This window comes from Durio zibethinus, chromosome 17, assembly GCF_047325235.1.
Source record: "Durio zibethinus cultivar Kanyao isolate XHJ-2024 chromosome 17, ASM4732523v1, whole genome shotgun sequence".
Classification (NCBI taxonomy): domain Eukaryota; kingdom Viridiplantae; phylum Streptophyta; class Magnoliopsida; order Malvales; family Malvaceae; genus Durio; species Durio zibethinus.
The window spans coordinates 20,235,054-20,254,471 of NC_143178.1; the positions used below are offsets into that span (position 1 = coordinate 20,235,054).

At 32.6% G+C, this 19,418-nt stretch overlaps 1 protein-coding gene across 25 annotated transcripts; it reads right to left on the bottom strand.

The window, feature by feature from the left end:
- Positions 1–188: 188 nt before the first annotated feature.
- LOC111282960 (exocyst complex component SEC10b-like) lies at positions 189–19,151 on the bottom strand. Of its 25 annotated transcripts, none has more exons than XM_089746584.1 (29): positions 18,840–19,151; positions 16,579–16,627; positions 16,239–16,322; positions 12,896–12,933; positions 12,734–12,797; positions 12,067–12,135; positions 11,699–11,950; positions 11,539–11,613; positions 10,946–11,047; positions 10,766–10,816; positions 10,586–10,691; positions 10,212–10,322; positions 9,827–9,918; positions 9,512–9,680; positions 9,351–9,427; positions 9,138–9,236; positions 8,948–9,038; positions 6,483–6,568; positions 6,221–6,394; positions 5,323–5,376; positions 5,125–5,250; positions 4,938–5,030; positions 4,689–4,835; positions 4,188–4,285; positions 3,839–3,923; positions 3,375–3,433; positions 1,461–1,559; positions 1,295–1,378; positions 189–536 (listed from the first exon to the last, which is right to left on the bottom strand). In XM_089746584.1, the coding sequence occupies exons 6-29, from the start codon at positions 12,133–12,135 to the stop codon at positions 458–460; spliced, it is 2,478 nt and encodes an 825-aa protein (XP_089602710.1). In that variant the 5' UTR covers positions 12,734–12,797; positions 12,896–12,933; positions 16,239–16,322; positions 16,579–16,627; positions 18,840–19,151; the 3' UTR covers positions 189–457. The 25 variants fall into 25 exon arrangements, with proteins under 25 accessions (XP_089602710.1, XP_089602707.1, XP_089602706.1 ...); XM_089746581.1 differs by having other exon boundaries at positions 16,579–16,651; XM_089746580.1 differs by having other exon boundaries at positions 18,815–19,151.
- Positions 19,152–19,418: the final 267 nt, after the last annotated feature.

Below are 19,418 nucleotides of genomic sequence, written 5' to 3' on the forward strand. Positions count from 1 at the left end.
AAATTGAAAGTAAATATAAAAGTTTAAATAAGAATTTGAAAGTTCAAAAAAATTCTTTATTATTTTATTTAATTATCCTCTTATTTAATTATTTCAACAGAGATTTTGTAGTTTGTGTCCTTACTTGTTTCAAAATGTTTTATTGGAATATGTTGAAGTTTGTTTAGGGCAAACCATTTAGAAACAAATAACAGGAACCAAATCTTTTCTTCTTAAATGCTAAAAAGTGAAAATTGAAACATAATACCTATTTCAAATATATACACTCAAAAAATATTAAGAAAAAAAAATCTACTGTACTCGATTTTCAGTTCAATAACGAGTTCATTATCCTCAATAATCTCAGACCAGCACTTTGACGTGGCATTGGTGCCTAAAAACCAGGCAGGCATTAGCCACCAAGGAAAATGTCTAAGAAACTAGAGAGATATTTGTATATCAATATGCCACCTGTAAATCAACTCGAACTGGACCATAAAGAGCTAAGCCTCGATGCAAGTCTTGCACTCTTGTAGTCTTCTCTAAGCTGAATAAACCTGAATACAAGGGACCGAATCAATACTAGCAACCTTCACGGAGAAAAACCCAACAAAAAGCACCTATATCTAAATCTACACATGAATATGCAAAAAAAATCATAAATGCACCGATTCACATGCAGTGTCACTGTTCACACCAATCAACTTGCAAAATATTATTCCCTTTGGCCTAATGGACTTTATGATTTTGTAAATAGAAGATAGTCTGAATACTTATATTTCAAATCTCCAACAAGAGCTCACCGTCTTTTCTGGCACATTGTTAGTGCCCCAACACCATTCTGATACAAATATCAGAGTCTGGTATTATATGATTCAATTCATTGGGCCTTATGATTTTATTCCACAAAAAGAGCTCACAAGTTCAACATGATTTGAACACTTAAATCCCAAGTCGGACTCTAACACAAAACTCATGTGAGATTTATGACTCCTCTCTAGGACCATGACACAAACAAATCAATGCAGAAAATATTTTCTTTCACTTTAATACTCTTTTCATGGTCAGAAGAAGATGGGAAGTATCATTTCGGATTTTGCAACCACCATTATAATTAGAACAGGATCGCAGTTGTGTTTCAAGTACAAACATTTAATTTTAAATACTGGTCAATACTTAGTTAAGGTTTCTTGAGATGCATTTCATGTGAAAATGTTAACAAAGACCTGCATCTGAGCATGATGCACTGTAAAAAATAAGCGGCAATCAAAGAGTATAAAGTGCAAAAAAGCAGATCAATAATATGAGTAAATACCTTTGTGCATCTTTCCGGATGCTAGGGGTACCCTCAAACAAAGTGGAGAGACTTTCGGGAGCAACAATAAAGACATTGGCCAAGCTGGAGACCAACAGTTCATCAGTAAAATAGAGGTTTAAATGACAAAATACTGGTCTAGTTGTTCATGAATTCAATAACTTACATGCCAAGAAGTTCAAATTTCTCATCAACAGAAGGAGCATTAAAACTACGCACAAATTCTCCATACTCAGTTATATCACGCTTCAGACGTAGTCCTCCGCTGCAAATCAGTACATTAAACATTAAAATGGCGCAGGCAAACAACGATGTACTACAAGAAGTTCTAAAGTTTTCTGTGGTACACATGCAAACAGGGACGGATCTAAAATTTTTTTCATTGAAGGCAAATTTATTATATAATATATATATAATTTTTTATTTAATGTAAGAATAATGTTTTCTAAATGTAAAATAGACTTTTAATAAAAGAATTTGAAATATTTTTTACAATATCAAATATATAAAAAGTTTAAACAGAAATTAACTCAAATATAATAAAAACTTATAACATTAAATACATCAAAATTTAAATATCAAATAAACACAAACACAATATTGTCATTTTTCAAATAAAAATAGTACTACATAATTGAGTCAAATAATTTTTATAGGTAGAAAATGTAGGATTTTCTTTTTCATTGTCAATATTAAAAGTACATAACTTTATTCAATTTCGGATATTTCCTTTAAAATTCACTTTTCTTACCAATGATATTTGTTTTTGACTAACTTAAATTAAATACTAATTTAATTTATATATAGTTTATAAGACATAAGATAAGATATAAAAATACAAAATAAGACCAACAACATGCTACTTATATATATATATATATATATTAACTTTTTTAATAATTTTAAAATTGATGCTAGTTTTTTTTTTTTTTTAATTTTAGATTTTGTTAGATTACATCTTTACAAATTTGTTAGGTTACATCTCTACAATATTATTTTACATCAAATATATATTATTAAAAATTTTAAATAATATTAAAAAAACATCTTATCACATTATCAAGATATAAAAAAATAAGAGAAGAAAATACTTTGATATGTTAAAAATAATTTTTTTTAATCATGAGTGTTTTATTATAGTTCCATTTTACCCATTATCTATATTTTAGTATATAAAATTAGTTTAACTTTAATTTGTGCTTTTTTGTTCCTTTTTACAAATATTTTATTATTTCATGCTTGACTTTGACATTTTTACAATAATATAATGATATTTCACATAAATTAAAAAAAAAATTGAAATCCACAAATGAAAAGAGAGGAAAATAGATATATGGGGACAAAAGAGAAAAAAGTAATATTAAGTTGGGACTTAAGTTAGCTAGAGTGAGACTTTTATGAAATAATTATTTATAAACCAAAATTTATTAATATTTACATATAATACTTCATTTTTAAATGAGTCCGTTTTTTTTTTTACTAAAGTATATTTATCCTTTATAATATTTTTAAATCTCTCCCTTTTATAACTTCTTTTTTCAATTTGGTAGGGGTAAAATGTAAAAATATTAAAATTTTGTCTAATATCATAATATATTTAAAAAAGATTTTAGATTTTATGAGAAAACGTTTATTTACAGCTGATTGTAATCTTGTAATCTATATATTTATATTTGTATTTCTAAAATTAAGTATTTGTATCATTCAAATTAAGAACAAAAAATTAAGATAAACAATCCCTCAATTATAAGATCAATTTTTTGAAAGATTTAGTTTCCTAGTTTAACTTCTAGTCAGTTGTCTATAAATCTAAAGTGCTTGTGTAATTCTTAATAAGTAGTTTTTCAATATACATTCAGCTTTTTCTCTTGGTTTTTCACACAATTTTATTTCTTAGTTTTTTCACAGATTTCGGTGGGGTCAGTTGCCCCCACTGACCCCACTGTAAATCCGTCCCTGCATGCAACAGGCTATACTGGAGGCCCTCCCTAGATCAGAAACCAGTTACAACCATATGCATCACTGTTCACTGTCCAACATAAATAACAGGCAATTGAAACATTAAAGCAAGGCAAAATACCTTGGATTAAAAGTGAACTTCTGCCAATTATTAAGTAGTCCTTTGTGCAAGCGATTTCCCTGAAACGACATAGGATCAGAAATTTAATTTCAAAATGTGGCATAATCACTTGTTAAAACACTATAAATGGACATAAAAAAAAAAAAAAAGAAATCAATAGCACGAACCACATAACAAAATTACTGAAAATTATCAAGGGATACATTGCTTAAAAACTTGTTTCAAAATGGATAGATGAACGAAGAGAAACTGAGTTTGTGTGAATTGATTGAAGAAATTTATTGATCAGTGCAAGCATCCTTGTACCAGATAAACTACAAAACCACCAAATTTTACAAGTGCATATATTTCTTGCCTATACCATGCAAGCCAATCTTGTTTGTATGCAAAGCAATTTAGTAGACTTCAAGTCATGGAATTATGTACATAATAATCAGGGGAATATCAAATGATAAACATCATACCAGTTCAGTCAGGAATGCTTGTTTGTTAAGACCCTCTAGTGCAGTGAATGCAGCCTCGAGGACCCGGGAAAGATAAGCAACAACTCTGGACATGGAAAAGATGATAAAGGAAAAGGAAATCAAATAAATTGCTTTTACAGCTGCACTGCTAAAGAAGAGTGCTACTGTAACCTAGGAATAATTGAATTTAATTAACAAGTAGACAACAAAAGTCACATAAATGAAGCTATGACCAAGTGCAAAATGTTAACGGCAAAGGACTTGGATCATGTCGAATGTTCCTCAACCAATCAGCTTCACATCCATATAGTTTCTAATGATCCCACAAAAGTTGACTAGAAGGACAAACCTTGTGCAGGCATTTGTGGGACGATGATCAGGAGCCATTCCATCGTCAGGCGAGCGGTAATCTGTTGCCTTTTGTTCGGCTGATAATAATCGTTCAACCTGCGAAGGAGTTTCACCAAGTTAATTGCCAATAATTAAGAAAAGTGAAGAGTACCCATAAACAGGCATGATCTATAAGCTTGGCGAAAAATGGAGTTAAACAAATAGGCACCATGAGGTGGGTGGAAAAAGAAGAATTCAATAATAATGAAGTCTATAAAGAAATATAATAAGACTCAAATCTTTAGGCACTGTCTAAAGCTATGTTGCTCCAACTCTTCATTTTCTTTAAGTACACTTAGCCGACACATCCAATGGATGGCATGGAAGTCTAGAATCGAGATATAAGGAAAAACTATAAAAAAATCGAGCACATCCATGTTGTACATACACATATTTGACAATTACCCCCACGCTATTGTCTAGAAAAATCAAAATAGAAGAGTCGAAGTTAGTAACTGACCTCGGCCATCACAGTTTCAATGCACTGCTGAAGCCCCTTATAAGCAGCACCCTCTGCAGTAGACATTGTTGTGGCCATTTCTTCGCAAGAAGCAGCATGAGCACCATCAACAGGCAATAAGAGTCGAGATATAGAATTTGCAAAGTACTGCAGATAAAAAGTACGATTGATTCAAATCTTCGTAATACTATAATATTCTTTCATTTGTGAACTTTACTTAGAGAAGAAAAAAGAGGAAACCCCACATACTTGCTGAACAATGGCCACACTACTGCCACAACGTTGTACGGCAACCATGAAAGATCTGAAACTGCTTTCACCGGCAGCCGCAGCAGCTTCTGCCTGCACATCAGGTAATTAACCACCCTTATTTCCATTATTTTTAGGTTAAATTGAAACTTAAAATGCATAAAATAGAACATAATCAGGAATTTACCGCAGAAGCAGCCGCAGCAGCCACCCTTCTACTAACACTACCTAGCACAAACTTTTCCCTCATGGCTGCAGCTTCAGTCAAGCTATCTCTAGCCCGTTCAAGCCCATCAGTTATATATTGGCTGACCTAAAAATTTAAATTAATTAAGTACCCATTGCAAAAATCCAGAGAATCGACCTGTTTAATTAACCAACTTACTTGGTCGAGTAGGCAAGTGAAAATTGCTTTTACATTGGCTGCAAGTGTAGTAGGCTGTCAAAGACATTGCAATGCAATTAGTAATTGATCACATTTATGTCATAATATCTGGTTTATTTCAGTCTACCCAACCTTTGTTTCTTTTTACCACACTAGCGTTCTGTTTCATAATGCATGCTTATTTTTCATATATGCAATCATGTCACTTTAGCTATACTTTATTTATCATATACCAGTCATTTTGCTGGATAAAGCCTCTGAATTGCAATATTCCAAAACTTTTGAAATAACATATTAGCCCAATCATGCAGCCTAAGAAACCCACCGGAAGGGTAAGATCTAGACAAAACTTTAAGAACAACACAGTTAATACATATGGAAACATTGGAAAGCCTCAATTTTTTTGGTTTAATACCCAAATAAACCCTCAGACTTTTCTAAAAAATGCAAAAAAGTCCTCTTTATTGCATGAAATTAAGGTTATGAACTTTCATTTCATTGTAATTATACCCATTAAATCTTAAAAAATGGATGAACAACGTCCAATTGACAATTTCAAAAATAGCATTCTCTCAAATATTTCAGATTCAACTCGTCCAAATAAATCTAAGTATTTTCTATAAATTAAATCATCGAACTAAAAATTTTTATACAATCAAGGTTCTAATTACAATAAAATAAAAATTCATAACCTTAATTTCATACAATAAAAGATCAAAGACTTGTTTTCATTTTTTGAATATAGTTTGAGGGTTTATTTGGGTATTATCCCTTTTTTTTTTCCTTTAAACCCTTTTTTAAGTGCTCAGCCCAGTATTTTTTGAAGAGTCTCTCTTGAGTTGCAGAAAATTGTACACAAGTAACAGAGCGTACCATCAATCAATGGATAAATTATTACCTGAGAAGAAAATAGAGTGCATCTAGATATTGCTTCTTCGTTCCACCGTACAAACTCTGTCACAACTGCAACAGATATCTGCTGATGGGAAGAAGCCACTGAAGCTCCTTTAGAGCGCCCTATTGTTCCACTTGACTCAGAAACTTTTTGGCCTTCAGCATGCAGCTCTTCCAACTGCACAGCATCACAGATTTTACAAGCTGCAACTATGAAGCAAATCAAGTATAGAAACTTTGGGAACATATAAAGCAAATTTGCAAACCTTCGCTTGATACAGTTGTCTAAGAGAGGCTTGCTCATGTTCAGGATACTCATCCTTGTGAGCAGAAAACAGAGACTCAGTAAGACCTGCAACAACAAGCAATTTTGTCATTAAGGTATAAATGGTGAGTGAAAAAGACAAAAGCACTTGAGTGTGGTTTACTTTCACTTTTGTTTGAATCCACTTAACACTGTTGTCTGGTATACTAAGTTTAAACCTTTGTACTACGATCTTAATGTTAAAATGAATTAAACAAAAGCAAATGAGTGCGGTTTACTTTCACATTTGTTTGAAACACTTAACACTGTTATCTGGTATACTAAAAGTTTAAACCTTTCTACTACTATCTTAATGTTAAAATGTGGATGGCCATATTTGCAGATAAATTTAGTAAAAGAGTTGCTTATTCAGATAAAAGAATACATATGATAGAATCATATTTTCTCATCTCTACATCATAGATCAAGTGCAACACATGCATTGTGAGTTTGGACAACCTCATGAAATATCAAGAATATAATGTCATGTCACATCTCTTGATTGAAATGCCGTATTGTACATTTGATTTAATTTTCCTAATTCATCCGACACAACCATCATCCATCAGTTTGGTCTATCTTTTATTTAATCCCATTAACAATTCTAAATGACTGTATTCAACCGTCTACTTGAATTAATTAATAAGGGATAAATTCCATTCATGTCATGGAGTTTTGATTATAATTCAAGTAAAATGTATTAGTTTGAGAAATGGACATTCCACCCCAAAACTGTTAACGCTGTTAACAAAAATTGGACAATTACATAATTGCCCAACATTAATCTAAAATCCAGCTAGTCCTTTTCTCTTCAACCCTTTCTTTTTTCTCTTCAGCTCTACCTCCTTTTTTGTTGGGCCATTAATCCATGATTTTGGATTTTTCACTTATTCAGTTATTCTACATATAAAGCATCGTTCTTTTCTTACTTAAAATACCTTCACTTCTTAAAAAAAAAACCCAATTCCTTTTCTTAAATCACAAAGTCTATTCCTTAATCATTCAACGAGCAATAAAGTAGAGAAATTTGCTTCTTAGTTGGAGAACTGTAAAGATATTGCTTCCTTGAGAAAGCTTCATGCTTGTATTTTCACTCATGGGCTTTGTCAAAGTACTGTTCTACGCTCAAAGCTTGTAACTTTGTACCCAAAGTTTGCAATTAAGATGGTTACTTTATAGAATTATCAATAACAATCTCTTTCTTTGGAATTCAATTCTTGTTGGGTATTTTAGAAGTGGTCAATCCTGTGAAGTTCTTAGGCTGTATTTATTTTTGAAGCAGAAAAAAAAAAAGATTGGCTTGGATAGTTCAGATATTACTTTTATTTGGAAGAGTTGCATTGAATTGGGTAGTCGAATTTGGAAAAGGAGTTCATCTTGATGCTTAAGTAAAGATGGATTTGTGGAGTCTTCACTTACAGGGTTATATTCAAAGCAAGGAGATATGAGTGGTGCTTCCAAAGTATTTGATGAAATAGCTGAAAGAGATGTTTACACTTCAATGATAACTGGATGTGCACAAGTTGGCGGTCAGCTTGCTTATGAGGATTTTGAATTTGCTAGCCACGTGCAGAAGGAAGAGATTGATCCCAATATTGTGACAATGGTGAGTTATTGCAGGCAGTAAAAGAGTTGGAAGCACTGGAAGAAGGCAGGTCTATCCATGGATACGCCATTAGAAGAGGGATTGGTTGTTTAGATGAAGTATTTGATACAAGTCTCATGGACATGTATGTTAAGTGCAGGCTCCTAAAAATGGCAGCTTGCATTTTTGGTAAAATGAAGATCAGAACAATTGGCTCTTGGAATGCAAAGATAACTGGATATCTTCACATAAGGCAGCCAGCCTTGGAAACTTAGGGACATTTTTGTTTGATGGTACAAGAAAATGTTTTGCCATATTTAATTAGCTTAGTCAGTAGGATTTTCTTTTTTTTTTTTTTTGAGCTGATTTGAAGTATTTGCAACAAGGCAAGAGTCTTCACGTTCACACTATTCATGCCAAAACTAATTTTTCTTAGCAATTTCATGTGTAAATCTTCTCATTTTCAACTGATTTTCGAGATTTCTCTATTTTTTTAATCTTTATTTTATTTTATTTTTTGCTTCTGTAAAAAATGTTGTGTTTCACTAATTTGAGTATTTGAAGTCCTGTGTCTTCATCGGCATAATGGTCTCTAAACAAGGCTCTAAACAGATTTTGTACCAGTGGATTAACGCCAGGACCACTTTGTCCTGCCAAATTGATAATTTTGGGGCATGATGTCTATTTCTCATAAGGACATGGCTAGAATAATGATAAAAAAACTTAAGGACCTAGATGGAATTCAACAAATTAATAACTATATCTGATTCCAAAATGTATTTAAAATAATAAAAGGAAAATGCACAAGGGGATTTGCATAGGAGCTATTGTCATATTGTTACCTTCAACATCCAAATCACCACATCCAACGGCTCGTAGCTCTCTAGAAAGTTCCTGAGTCTTCTCATATGCCACAGCTAGCATTCTCAGATACTGAAGCCTCAAGTAAAACATAAGTAAAGTCAAAATTTGTCACTTCTAATTACCATTTGGATTTGGAAAACTGGGTGCATTTTCTATAAGTTGACTCACCAATAAAAGTCCACCTTCCTCCATGGGAGGGGGATTCACAAGAGATGGCTTCACTAATAATTTGTCCAAAAGAGTGGTAACTCGCTGCTCCAAAACTCGCTGCATATGACATAGGAAACCAGCCATAAATAGCGAACAGGTATACATAATGGTGCAGCATATAAGTTGATGAAATTCAATAACATGGGAACACAGACAGATTCTTCAAGGCACCTGAACTAAAATTGACATAACATCATTAGGAGAAGGAAATACTGCCATAATTGTGGCTGCTTCTTTGCGCACAGTATCTGCAGGACAAACAACAAAGATACAATAAGTCTGTTGATGAACTCAAGCCCTTGACTTAACATCAATATAACAACTCTCTCAACCTGTAATTTCTTTGTATAACGAAGAAAGCCCACGTGCAACATTGCTGGGACTAGCTTGAGAACCCTGGTCACCAAGAACTAATCTGGTGTCTGAATTCATGACTTCCACATCAATGAACATTGGACGGGTTGCCACATAATGTTGCATGGCACTAGTGCCCCTGTTAAACTGCATAAGTGAAAGCAGAAATATTCCAAATCGATTAACAAGATTCCTTCATAAATTTAAATAACCTGCTCAAAATAGAAAAAATTAATACCTGAGTTAAACTTTTATAGAGGAAAAACAGCTATAAATATACAATCAATTAATACCTGAGATAAAATTTTAGCACATTCAGACATGGTAGACAGTTCCCTTCTCTGTGATGCAGCATCAAACCGAGCCAACAATCTGTTCTCCAATTCTACAGAAAGAAAAAAGAAAAACACAAGGGAGACTTGATACACTTGTCATTACAAGATAAGGGAAGCCATTAATAAGACGGAATGTAGCGGACTCTTTTCCTTCACAATTTAATTCTAAAGCTTCCATAAATGATCAAGATGACATAATCAGCTTATAGAATTTAGGTACAATGTCTCTTTCTTTTAGGTAACAAAATAATTTCATCAAATTCCCCTTTCACAGTCTAATAAAAGTCACTCATTCACTCTTTTATAATTCTCATTGATCACGAGCTTCATACAAGCTTCATACCATTGCAATACTCCTGAAGATTAGCAACTGCAACTTCCAATCCTCTGCTGGCAGTTGCACTTCCCACAACTGATGGCACAGCTCTTCCGATATCCTCCTCAGCAAATGATCCTAAAATCAACAAATTGACATGAAAGGTTAAAACTGTTCATAAAGCTGTAAGAAGCATAAAAAGCATATTCCCAACGATGTAGTTATGGAAATAAGTTCTCTAAAAAGAAATATGTTACATTTCACCAATTATAATTTGAACAGTTGTTACCATATCAAATTCATTATCTCACATTGAATCACTCGCTTTTTCACGTACACATTTGCTAACTCCTTTCTATATGTACAATAACTAAAGCATCACAAAAGTAAAGTCATCTTACGCAATTTCTGTGCAATTGAGGCAGCCTCAGCAACACGGCTGTCATCAGAAAATAGAGGTGAAAGTTCCATTAGATCGCCTGGGCTGCTATTAAACTCCATCAAGTACTGCAAGGGATTAATTTGTCAAGGTGTTAAAGCAATTTAAGCAACAGATAGCACATGAGACAAACTGAGAGTACCTTTATGAGCTCTATGGTTTGACTAGCAGTTTCACGTTGAGCATCTGCACTCTGACAAGAGAATACCAAATATATGCATTTAGGAAATGCCATAAGTAATTATATGATTTAGCAACATGATGACAACCAACTAGGAACAGAAAAACTAGTTAGTGGAACCAAAGCAATGGATAATCTTGCCTGCAAATGATCTCCTATTTTTGCAGCAGTCTGCCCAACACTTGAAATACGTGAATCCAGTCTTGCAAAGCTATCGAACAAGCCATCTACACCTTTTTCTAACTGAAGAAAAATAAGAAGTAAAACTAATCAGTTTATGACCAATTTGTAACTCATTTTTTGATATTCACATTCACCTAAGAACTTGTAATATGAAAGATCCAAGACTCTTTTATCTGATTTTTGACATAATCCCTAGTAGTTTCTGTTCAAGTCAAGGTACAAATGTCAAGGCAAGGTGCTTTAAAACAAAAAGAAGCATTTATCTCAATATTCATGTGAAATGCACTGTGCTCATCAAAGTGGAGACTGCACGACGCCCAATGAGAAATGGGTTGTTGTCTTATGGTCCTCACAAACAAGAGTCAATGAAACTGTTGAACTTCATCTTTTTTTTTAGTTTTCTTATAAAGAAACAGGTTTTAAATATCCAAAAGATAAACACTTTTTTAAAACAATGTTACGCATGAAAGAAATAAGTTCTTCTTTCATTTTCTGACATTTTTGCATAAATGATTCATCAGAAAAGGTATTTAAGAGTGTTGCTGACTAACCTCAGTTAGTGTCTTTCGGTGCTTAGCATCTTGAGTAGAAACCTCTTTCTTGAGATTGTAAAGTCTTCCATCAATCTTCAACCCATATAAAGAAAATTAAAACATTAATATGAATCCTACAGGTTTTGTCAAACCCATCACCAACTATTACAGAACAGACCTGCTTGCGAAGATCAATCAACTCTTTACAAGAATCCTTGAACAGTGATAATAGAACATCCACTTCAGGAAATAGAGGGGCAGAGAGTCCTTGTGTGAATTTTGTTGCATCAGAAGACGTACGGATATGTCCATTTGGTAGATCAGTCCCACCAATGCCAAGTCTATCTGCAGAATCTGCTGCTTCTTCTTGAAAAGATGGCAGGCGCTCATTAACCAAGTTCCCAAATAAGGCATCAAAAGAAAAATCACCCTACCAGTTGACATTCAATCATAAACTTATTCAATGGCATTCAATGAAAAAACTCAAAAAGGATCTGGATCTTTAACTCATAATATATTAAAGCATTCCATGGTTTGATTCATTACCTTAAAGTCATCAATATCCAGGATAAGCGGAAGATTGCTTACAGAAGAAGATTTTGACCTCTCTTGCATCTATTTGACACAGATTAAAACAAACCAAATCAGCGTAAGATCGCTATCAAAGTTCCTGTTAATAGGCAGAATAAGAAAACCCAAGCAACAACTTAACTTTTGAGATAAGAAACAATAAAATAAGCATGCAAGGCAAATGTGATTATTTTAACCTATGCTATCCTATAATGAAAAAATAAAGTTTTGAGGAAAAACAAGGAACTAAATACTCCATTATGACGTAACTTGAGCCAGTACTTAAATTTCTTTAGAAACCCAAAATAAAATACTCCATTTGGTATTTTTCTGCACAGTCCTCCATTTTCTCAGCCACCAAATAAAAGCAAATGGAAACACAAAACTTACCTTCAATTCACAACTTGGCTACAATTCAGTTAATTTTCATCTAATTGTGATCAACAAAATTCACTGGGATTCAAATGGAATGGTAAGCACTGATATTCATTATGAAACAGCCCACTAAAACATTGTTTAACTTATTTTTTCAATAAACAACACAAAATCGAGGAACATAATCGAGGAACATAAACTGGAAAGAAAACAAATTTTTTAATTAAATTATTTTATGCAATGAAGTAAGAAAACGGAGAAGGATAACCTTGGTATCAGTTGAAGGAGCAATCTAGACGTGAGAAGACTGAAGCTTGCTATAGGAGTTTGGACTGAGTTTGCACAGAATCAGTAAATTAGTATAGTCAGAAAAACAAATGCTCTCAGAAACCAGGAAAAAGAGCATCAAAAGAAAGCAAAGCTATTAAACCTGGACTGAGGATGTAAATTGTAATTCTTTTTTCTTTGCTGCAAAAGACAACAGCGGCAGAATCAAATCAAAATGTTGAAATAAGAAACACCTACTTCTCATTATGGTTGTTATGTTTTGTGCATGATTTATTTTATTTTATTTATTATTTTTTTTTGGGTGAGTAAATTTTGGTATCAATAACACTAATTATAATTCCTTTGGAGAGCTTTGAGGGAAATTATGGATATTTACTCCATCTTATAATGAATGCAGAACAGCAAGGAACATGTTGAAGATGAAACTAAAAGAGTTCCACAAATGTAACGTTTGGTATCATTTTCAAGATCACTGCAGTGATCTAATTACCATGGTGATAAAAACACCAAGGTGGTTTGATCACTAATGATCTAAGATTACCATGTTTGATACAATATTATAAATCACCAATGCTTTTAAATAACTGTGTTTGGTATTATATGAAAAAATAAATTATATAGTACAAAATATCCAAAACAACCTTGTAAAAAAAAACGCAAAATATTTAGTACTTATTGAATCAACAAGTCATAAAATAGCTAAACGTTATTTTATATAAAACTACAAAGTATAAATCAATTTTGATAAAAATAATTTCTAAAAAAATTATTAAATAAATTCTTTATCTTTTTCTAATCAATATAAATTTATAACATAAAACCTTTTTTAAATTTATGTTATAAGTGATTAAAAAACCGGTTTTTTAAATTTTTTGTGAACAGCTTCTTGGGTAATTTTAACTATATTTTTTGTGAGGGTAAATTAGTCAAAAAATAATATTGAAAATTACTTTCCTATGAAGATAAAACTTTCCCATCCTTTAGGTTGGAAATCAGATCACTCCCCAAGGCAATGATCTTATCACTCAAGTGATTTAAGATCACTATCACGTAGGATTTCTAAATTTTTACCAAACAAGGTGATGTAATTACTGAGAGTAAATCACTATGGTTTTTAAATGGAAAATCCCACACCAAACACTCTCATCTGGAATTTTACCTTCAATCCAGATAGGGGACCTGCACACAAATCATCAACTATTTTTTCTTTTAGAAATTGTTTCCTACCCTGCAGCACATCTTTCTTGGCATTAAATAGGAATTACCACGCCCCCATTGTTCACAACCCAAAATGGAGATGAACAAGAAGAGGTATTGTAAGATGGCTTATTCTTTTTCTTTTATTTGATATATGTTTATTTTCCTTACTTTTGGGTGACAGACCTTTATTGACTATAATTGCCATGACTTGTGGTTGAGGAGGCATTCATGTGTGTGGTATTATTGTAATTTATGCTTGATTCCATCAAGCTGGGTAGTCCAATCTATTTCTGTGTTACGCTCAGGATGGTGGTTAATACAAATCTCGGAAGACTGGTTTGAAATCACTTATTGCTGCTATGTTAGGTTTTCTTTCCTTTCATTTTTTCCCTTTTAACCTGTGTTTTTTAAATTATTATGTTGTATTGTTGAATAATGTGATTTTCAGTTTGAATAATTTGAATAATTGATGGCAGTGTTGTCACCATCAATATCCAATTGATCCTTTTTCTTGTTATCTACCCAACGAGAAGAACCAAAAACATGGTACGATTCATCATCTGCATTCTCCTGACAAAATAACATGCAATCATGCCAGCACACATGGATCTTCTCATAAGACCTAAAGCCTTAATAATTTTCTTTGCTTCATAAGAAGACTTAGCCTTCTGAAAATGTTGGACCCAACAATTCAAATACTATGATAAATGATTTATCAGTCCACCCACACACACTTTATATGAAACAAATTCACTAAGGACAGCTTCAACAATGGCTTGCACCTGGGAAATAATTATTTTTCAGCACCTTTCAACAAATTAAATAAAAAAATACTCATTTTCCCAGTAGACCCTTCTTATTGTCTGTTACCTCTGCATCAGGATCTTAAGGATTCATTGCACTTTTGACAACCTATTCATCACCACCTAATAGACCTTAACCATACCCATCACAACATGCAACAATTCTCTCATATTATCCAACCCCCTCATGTTTGCACAAGTAATATCTTGAACTTGTTAAACTTCACGAACATTAAGTGTATGGCTTAAGGAACAAGACATTGGAACTCGGAATGGCATTGATAGGAGAAGATGGTAAATTTGCTTTCTCCATAACAAACCCATTATGTATATCCCCTTACAAAACCCTTACATATTAAGTACAGTCTGACTTCCTCATACATTTTCCAAGAACAATTAACACTTCGCTGCAAGAACACAATATCTTCCCACCAATGCATTACTAAATGCAAATTCAAGAAATTGATTGACTCCTTGTTAGTCTCTACTATCTCTAGACTTGTAAATCCGACTCTTATCCATTAGATAGGAATGACACAATTGAAATAGCAAAAGCAACCCATAGCAAATTGTATATTAGTTTTAGAATTTTATTATTCTAATAATAATATGTAACTTCCTAATTGGTCAAAAACTAAAGGAGAGACCAGTTTATATGGCATTGCAATGGCCAGACAAGAAAATCAAGGCCCAATGGGTTGAGTTTTCTTGTAAAATACATACATTAGCTTTAATTCTCTTTTTGATGCATTTTTCCCTCCATGATATATTATTAATTAATAAGGTCCTGTGATCCGGTTGGAGAATGGTCCTCCCTTAACCAATTAATTTGTATTTTAAAAGAAATTACACTCCTGCAGAGTAGTCCAGGGGAAAAAACTAGTCTGTATTAAGTATTAGACATAAAATAGTTGAGCCAAAAGACCAAAAACACAAGAGAAAAGAGAAACAAACCTATTCATCTAGATAGCCACAAGTAAGCTACACTTATAACAAGGTTGCAATTATACATCTATGAATTCAAATGTAAATATATCAAATAACCAATTGTCTACATGGATTCAAAACCTCATCATTACTTCTTGATGATTCCCCAACATCCCAATTAATACTAAAAGGCTATCCATGTGCAACCTAAATTGTATAAACACCAGTGAATCCGTTCAAATAAAGGTGGACAGTGACTTCATCTAGTGAAAGAAACTTTTTGTTATCACATCTAAAGCATAGACACCTAATCTTGTTGTCACTTATGAAGTCATGTTGCAAAATTACAAATTCAGTGAACTCTTCGACCCCTTTCCTAAATTCATTGCTAATATATCCTTTATTGTCTACCCAATTATACATCCAAGTTAAAAGCATTTCTGAACTAGAATCTACTCAAGATTTTAACTTGACAAGGAAAGAGGTTGGTCTCAGTCTTTTGGTTAAAAGGAAATTAGGATTATTGAGACTTATGTGACAAACCATTAAGTGTACCTTTTTTCCACTTTCTAAACCAGAGATAGTCATCATATTCAACTTCATTGTGTCCAAAATTTCAGCCTTTAGTTTCACTCTTTTCTGTATGGCAATACTCCATAATATACCACCATAAGGTAAAAAGGATGAACAACAATAAATTAAAATGCATCAAAATCCAAAAAAAAAAAAAATCTCAAAAACAACAGTAAAATTCACCACAATACATGAAATATACCTAAAATTAAACTAAAAGAAACAATAATGAGATAAAAGAGTACCAAAAATGTTTTAAAAAGCATTTAAACATTTATAAAAGTGAAAGTGGACCTAACTTAGGAAGAAATGAGAACAATACGGATTAAGCCTTGGAACCTCTGAACTGTAGACAAAGGGAGGGATCACAGCTGCCAATAAATGAAAAACATCACCTGTAACAGTAAAGGAGACCAAAACAGTGTTTTCCTAAATTCAATCTGTTGAGAAAAAGATTAAAACTCTGTACTAAAAAATTCTTAAATTTCCTCTTGATTTAAGAAAGAGACCTAGATCCATAAATATAAAACCCTAAATATAAAATTTAAGTTGCAAAAAGCAAAGCAAAGGAACAAAAACAAATGATACAATAGGATAACTTCTAGTGTTTTATAACTTGATTTGCATGCACCCTAGAGATGGAATATGTTTTAAAAGCCTAAAACAGCCCAAATCATTGGAAAAGGATGACTAATTCCGCCCAATCCACTCAAATACAACAACAACAACAACAACAACAACAAACTAAGCCTTATATCCTATAACTCTAAGGTCAACTGTATGAAAACCCAAAAAAGGAATCATGTTAGGTCGTAATTTTGAATCTTTTTGCGCCACTCATTTCTATCAATAACAACCTCTTCATCTACTTCCTTAACTCTCATATCATTTTTTATTACTCGCATCCACGTCTTTAGTAGTTTACCTCTAAAAGTTTTGGTCTCTCCTAAATCTAGAAGCTCATTTCTCTTAACTAGTGCATAGATAGGCCTACATTTCACATGTCCATCTCAAATGGTCCTCTCTCATCTTTCCCTCTATTCGGATTACCTCTAATTTTCCTTGAATCTCTTCATTTCTGATTTTGTCTCTTCTAATTTTACCACACGTGCATCTAAGCATCCGTATCTCAGCTATGCTCATTTCCTTCTAATGTTGCTTCTTAACGGCCCAACACTTAGTTCCATATAACAATGCAGGCCTTACGGTTATTTTATACAACTTTGCCTTTAACTTTAAAGGCATGTTGTAATTACACAACACACCCGATGCACTTCGCCACTTCACTCATTCTGTTTAAATCCTATGATTTACATCCCTTTCTATCTCAACATTGCTCTGAATAATTAATCCCAAATATCGAAATGACTACTCTTTGGTACTATCTCACCATCCAACTTATTCACACTAGCACTAGTTTCCCTATGATTACTAAACTTAATCCAACTTAATCCAGCGTATGCCTCCATAATGTAATGCCAGATCCATTTCAAAAGTGAAAACTAAATCAAAAGAAAACTCAAGAAAGACTGCAAATTACCCTTCCAACTTGGTTTTCAACAAGCAGTCAACAAAAACTTCAGTATACAATAAGTTTTCTAAGAATTCTAAAGTTGACATGCTCACCTTCTCTAGGTCCTTTAAGTAAAAAAAAAAAAAAAAAAAAACCTACAGATATATCTAAATAAACTTTAATTTATGAGAGAAAAGGAAAATTGTGAACTTATGAATCAAGGTCTCTCTTTATAATTAATGAAATATTTCAGTAGTGGAATCCCTTGTATGTCCAAAGCACTTAACCATTTATATCAAAAAAACAACATAAGCCTTACAATTTAGGTGACTCCTGAAATTAGTACCTTTTCAATATAACAATAGCATTACATAGACAAGAGTTAATGTCTAATTATGCTAGACAATTAATCCAAGCAATGATCTCTACATGTCTAGCATGTTTAACCCCTTAAAAGAGACCAAATCCCATTAATTAATTAGACCTTCCAGTCATTTGTGAGGCTATTAATGAAGCAAATTCAATGAAGCAACAACTGTACAATAAAGAAGCGGCCATAAACAGAAGAGTCTTTAACAATTTGAAACCCGGCATTTAAAGGTCCAATGTGGATCTTAAATGGCATCCACTAGTTGGGCGGGGGTTTCACCACCCTTTTTTCCCCTATTGTCCCATGAGCACCATAAAAAAGAAAATTTTAATTACAAAAACAATCAAATAAAATACCGTATAATAAACAAAAATTTCTCCTCTTCGACTTAAAAGATAGAAAAAGACTACCCATAATTTTTTTCAAAAAATACAATCTAAAAATAAAAACCCACATAGTAGTTCATATGTAAAATTTTTTAAAAAAAAATAGATAAAAGTAAAATGGGAGTTCTAGCTAGAAGTCTGGCTCTAGCCGAGATTACTTTCATCAAAATTCTAATATGCAAAAATATATATAAAACTACCGAGCTCATTTAAACAAAGAAAAATATAGTTATAATGGCCAGAACTAGAAATTTTGCAGAGATATATCAGGATTTTTACTTGATCTAACCTGATCCACAAAAATTAAAGCGTACTTGAGTTTTCGGTTTGTAGATAGAGTTGGGGACGCCAGCGAGAAATAAGGGATGGATGCGGGACGCTGATCGGTACAGAACCAGATTTGAGGAATGGATTGACGGAATGGATAATTGGCGGTAAGAAAACCAGGGAGGTGGTGGGATTTTTTTTTTTCGATCAAAGAATTAAGATAGGATTAGCTTTAGGCTTATGCTGTTACGACTTTTTTCTTCGGTCAATTTTAGAGACAGACTTGACAGACCTGACGGATTGAGCGAGAAGCGGCGATTTTTTTTTTTTTTTTTTTTTGAGCTGTGCGAAACAGAAGCAATATTATTATAAATTTTAAATAATATTATTACATCAATATTTAACTTATTAAAAAAATAAAAAAATCAATATGAAATGAAAAATGTGAAAATTTTTAAAACGACGCTTATAAAAATTTATTTCACCTTAAAGTGACATGTAAGAAAGAAAATGTAAAATCATATAAATTAAAATATAATTTTTTTTTGGTTAAAATGTCCATCGTTTAACCCAAATTCGAGAAAAAGATTTGTTACAATTTAATTCTTATACAATTTATTAATAAA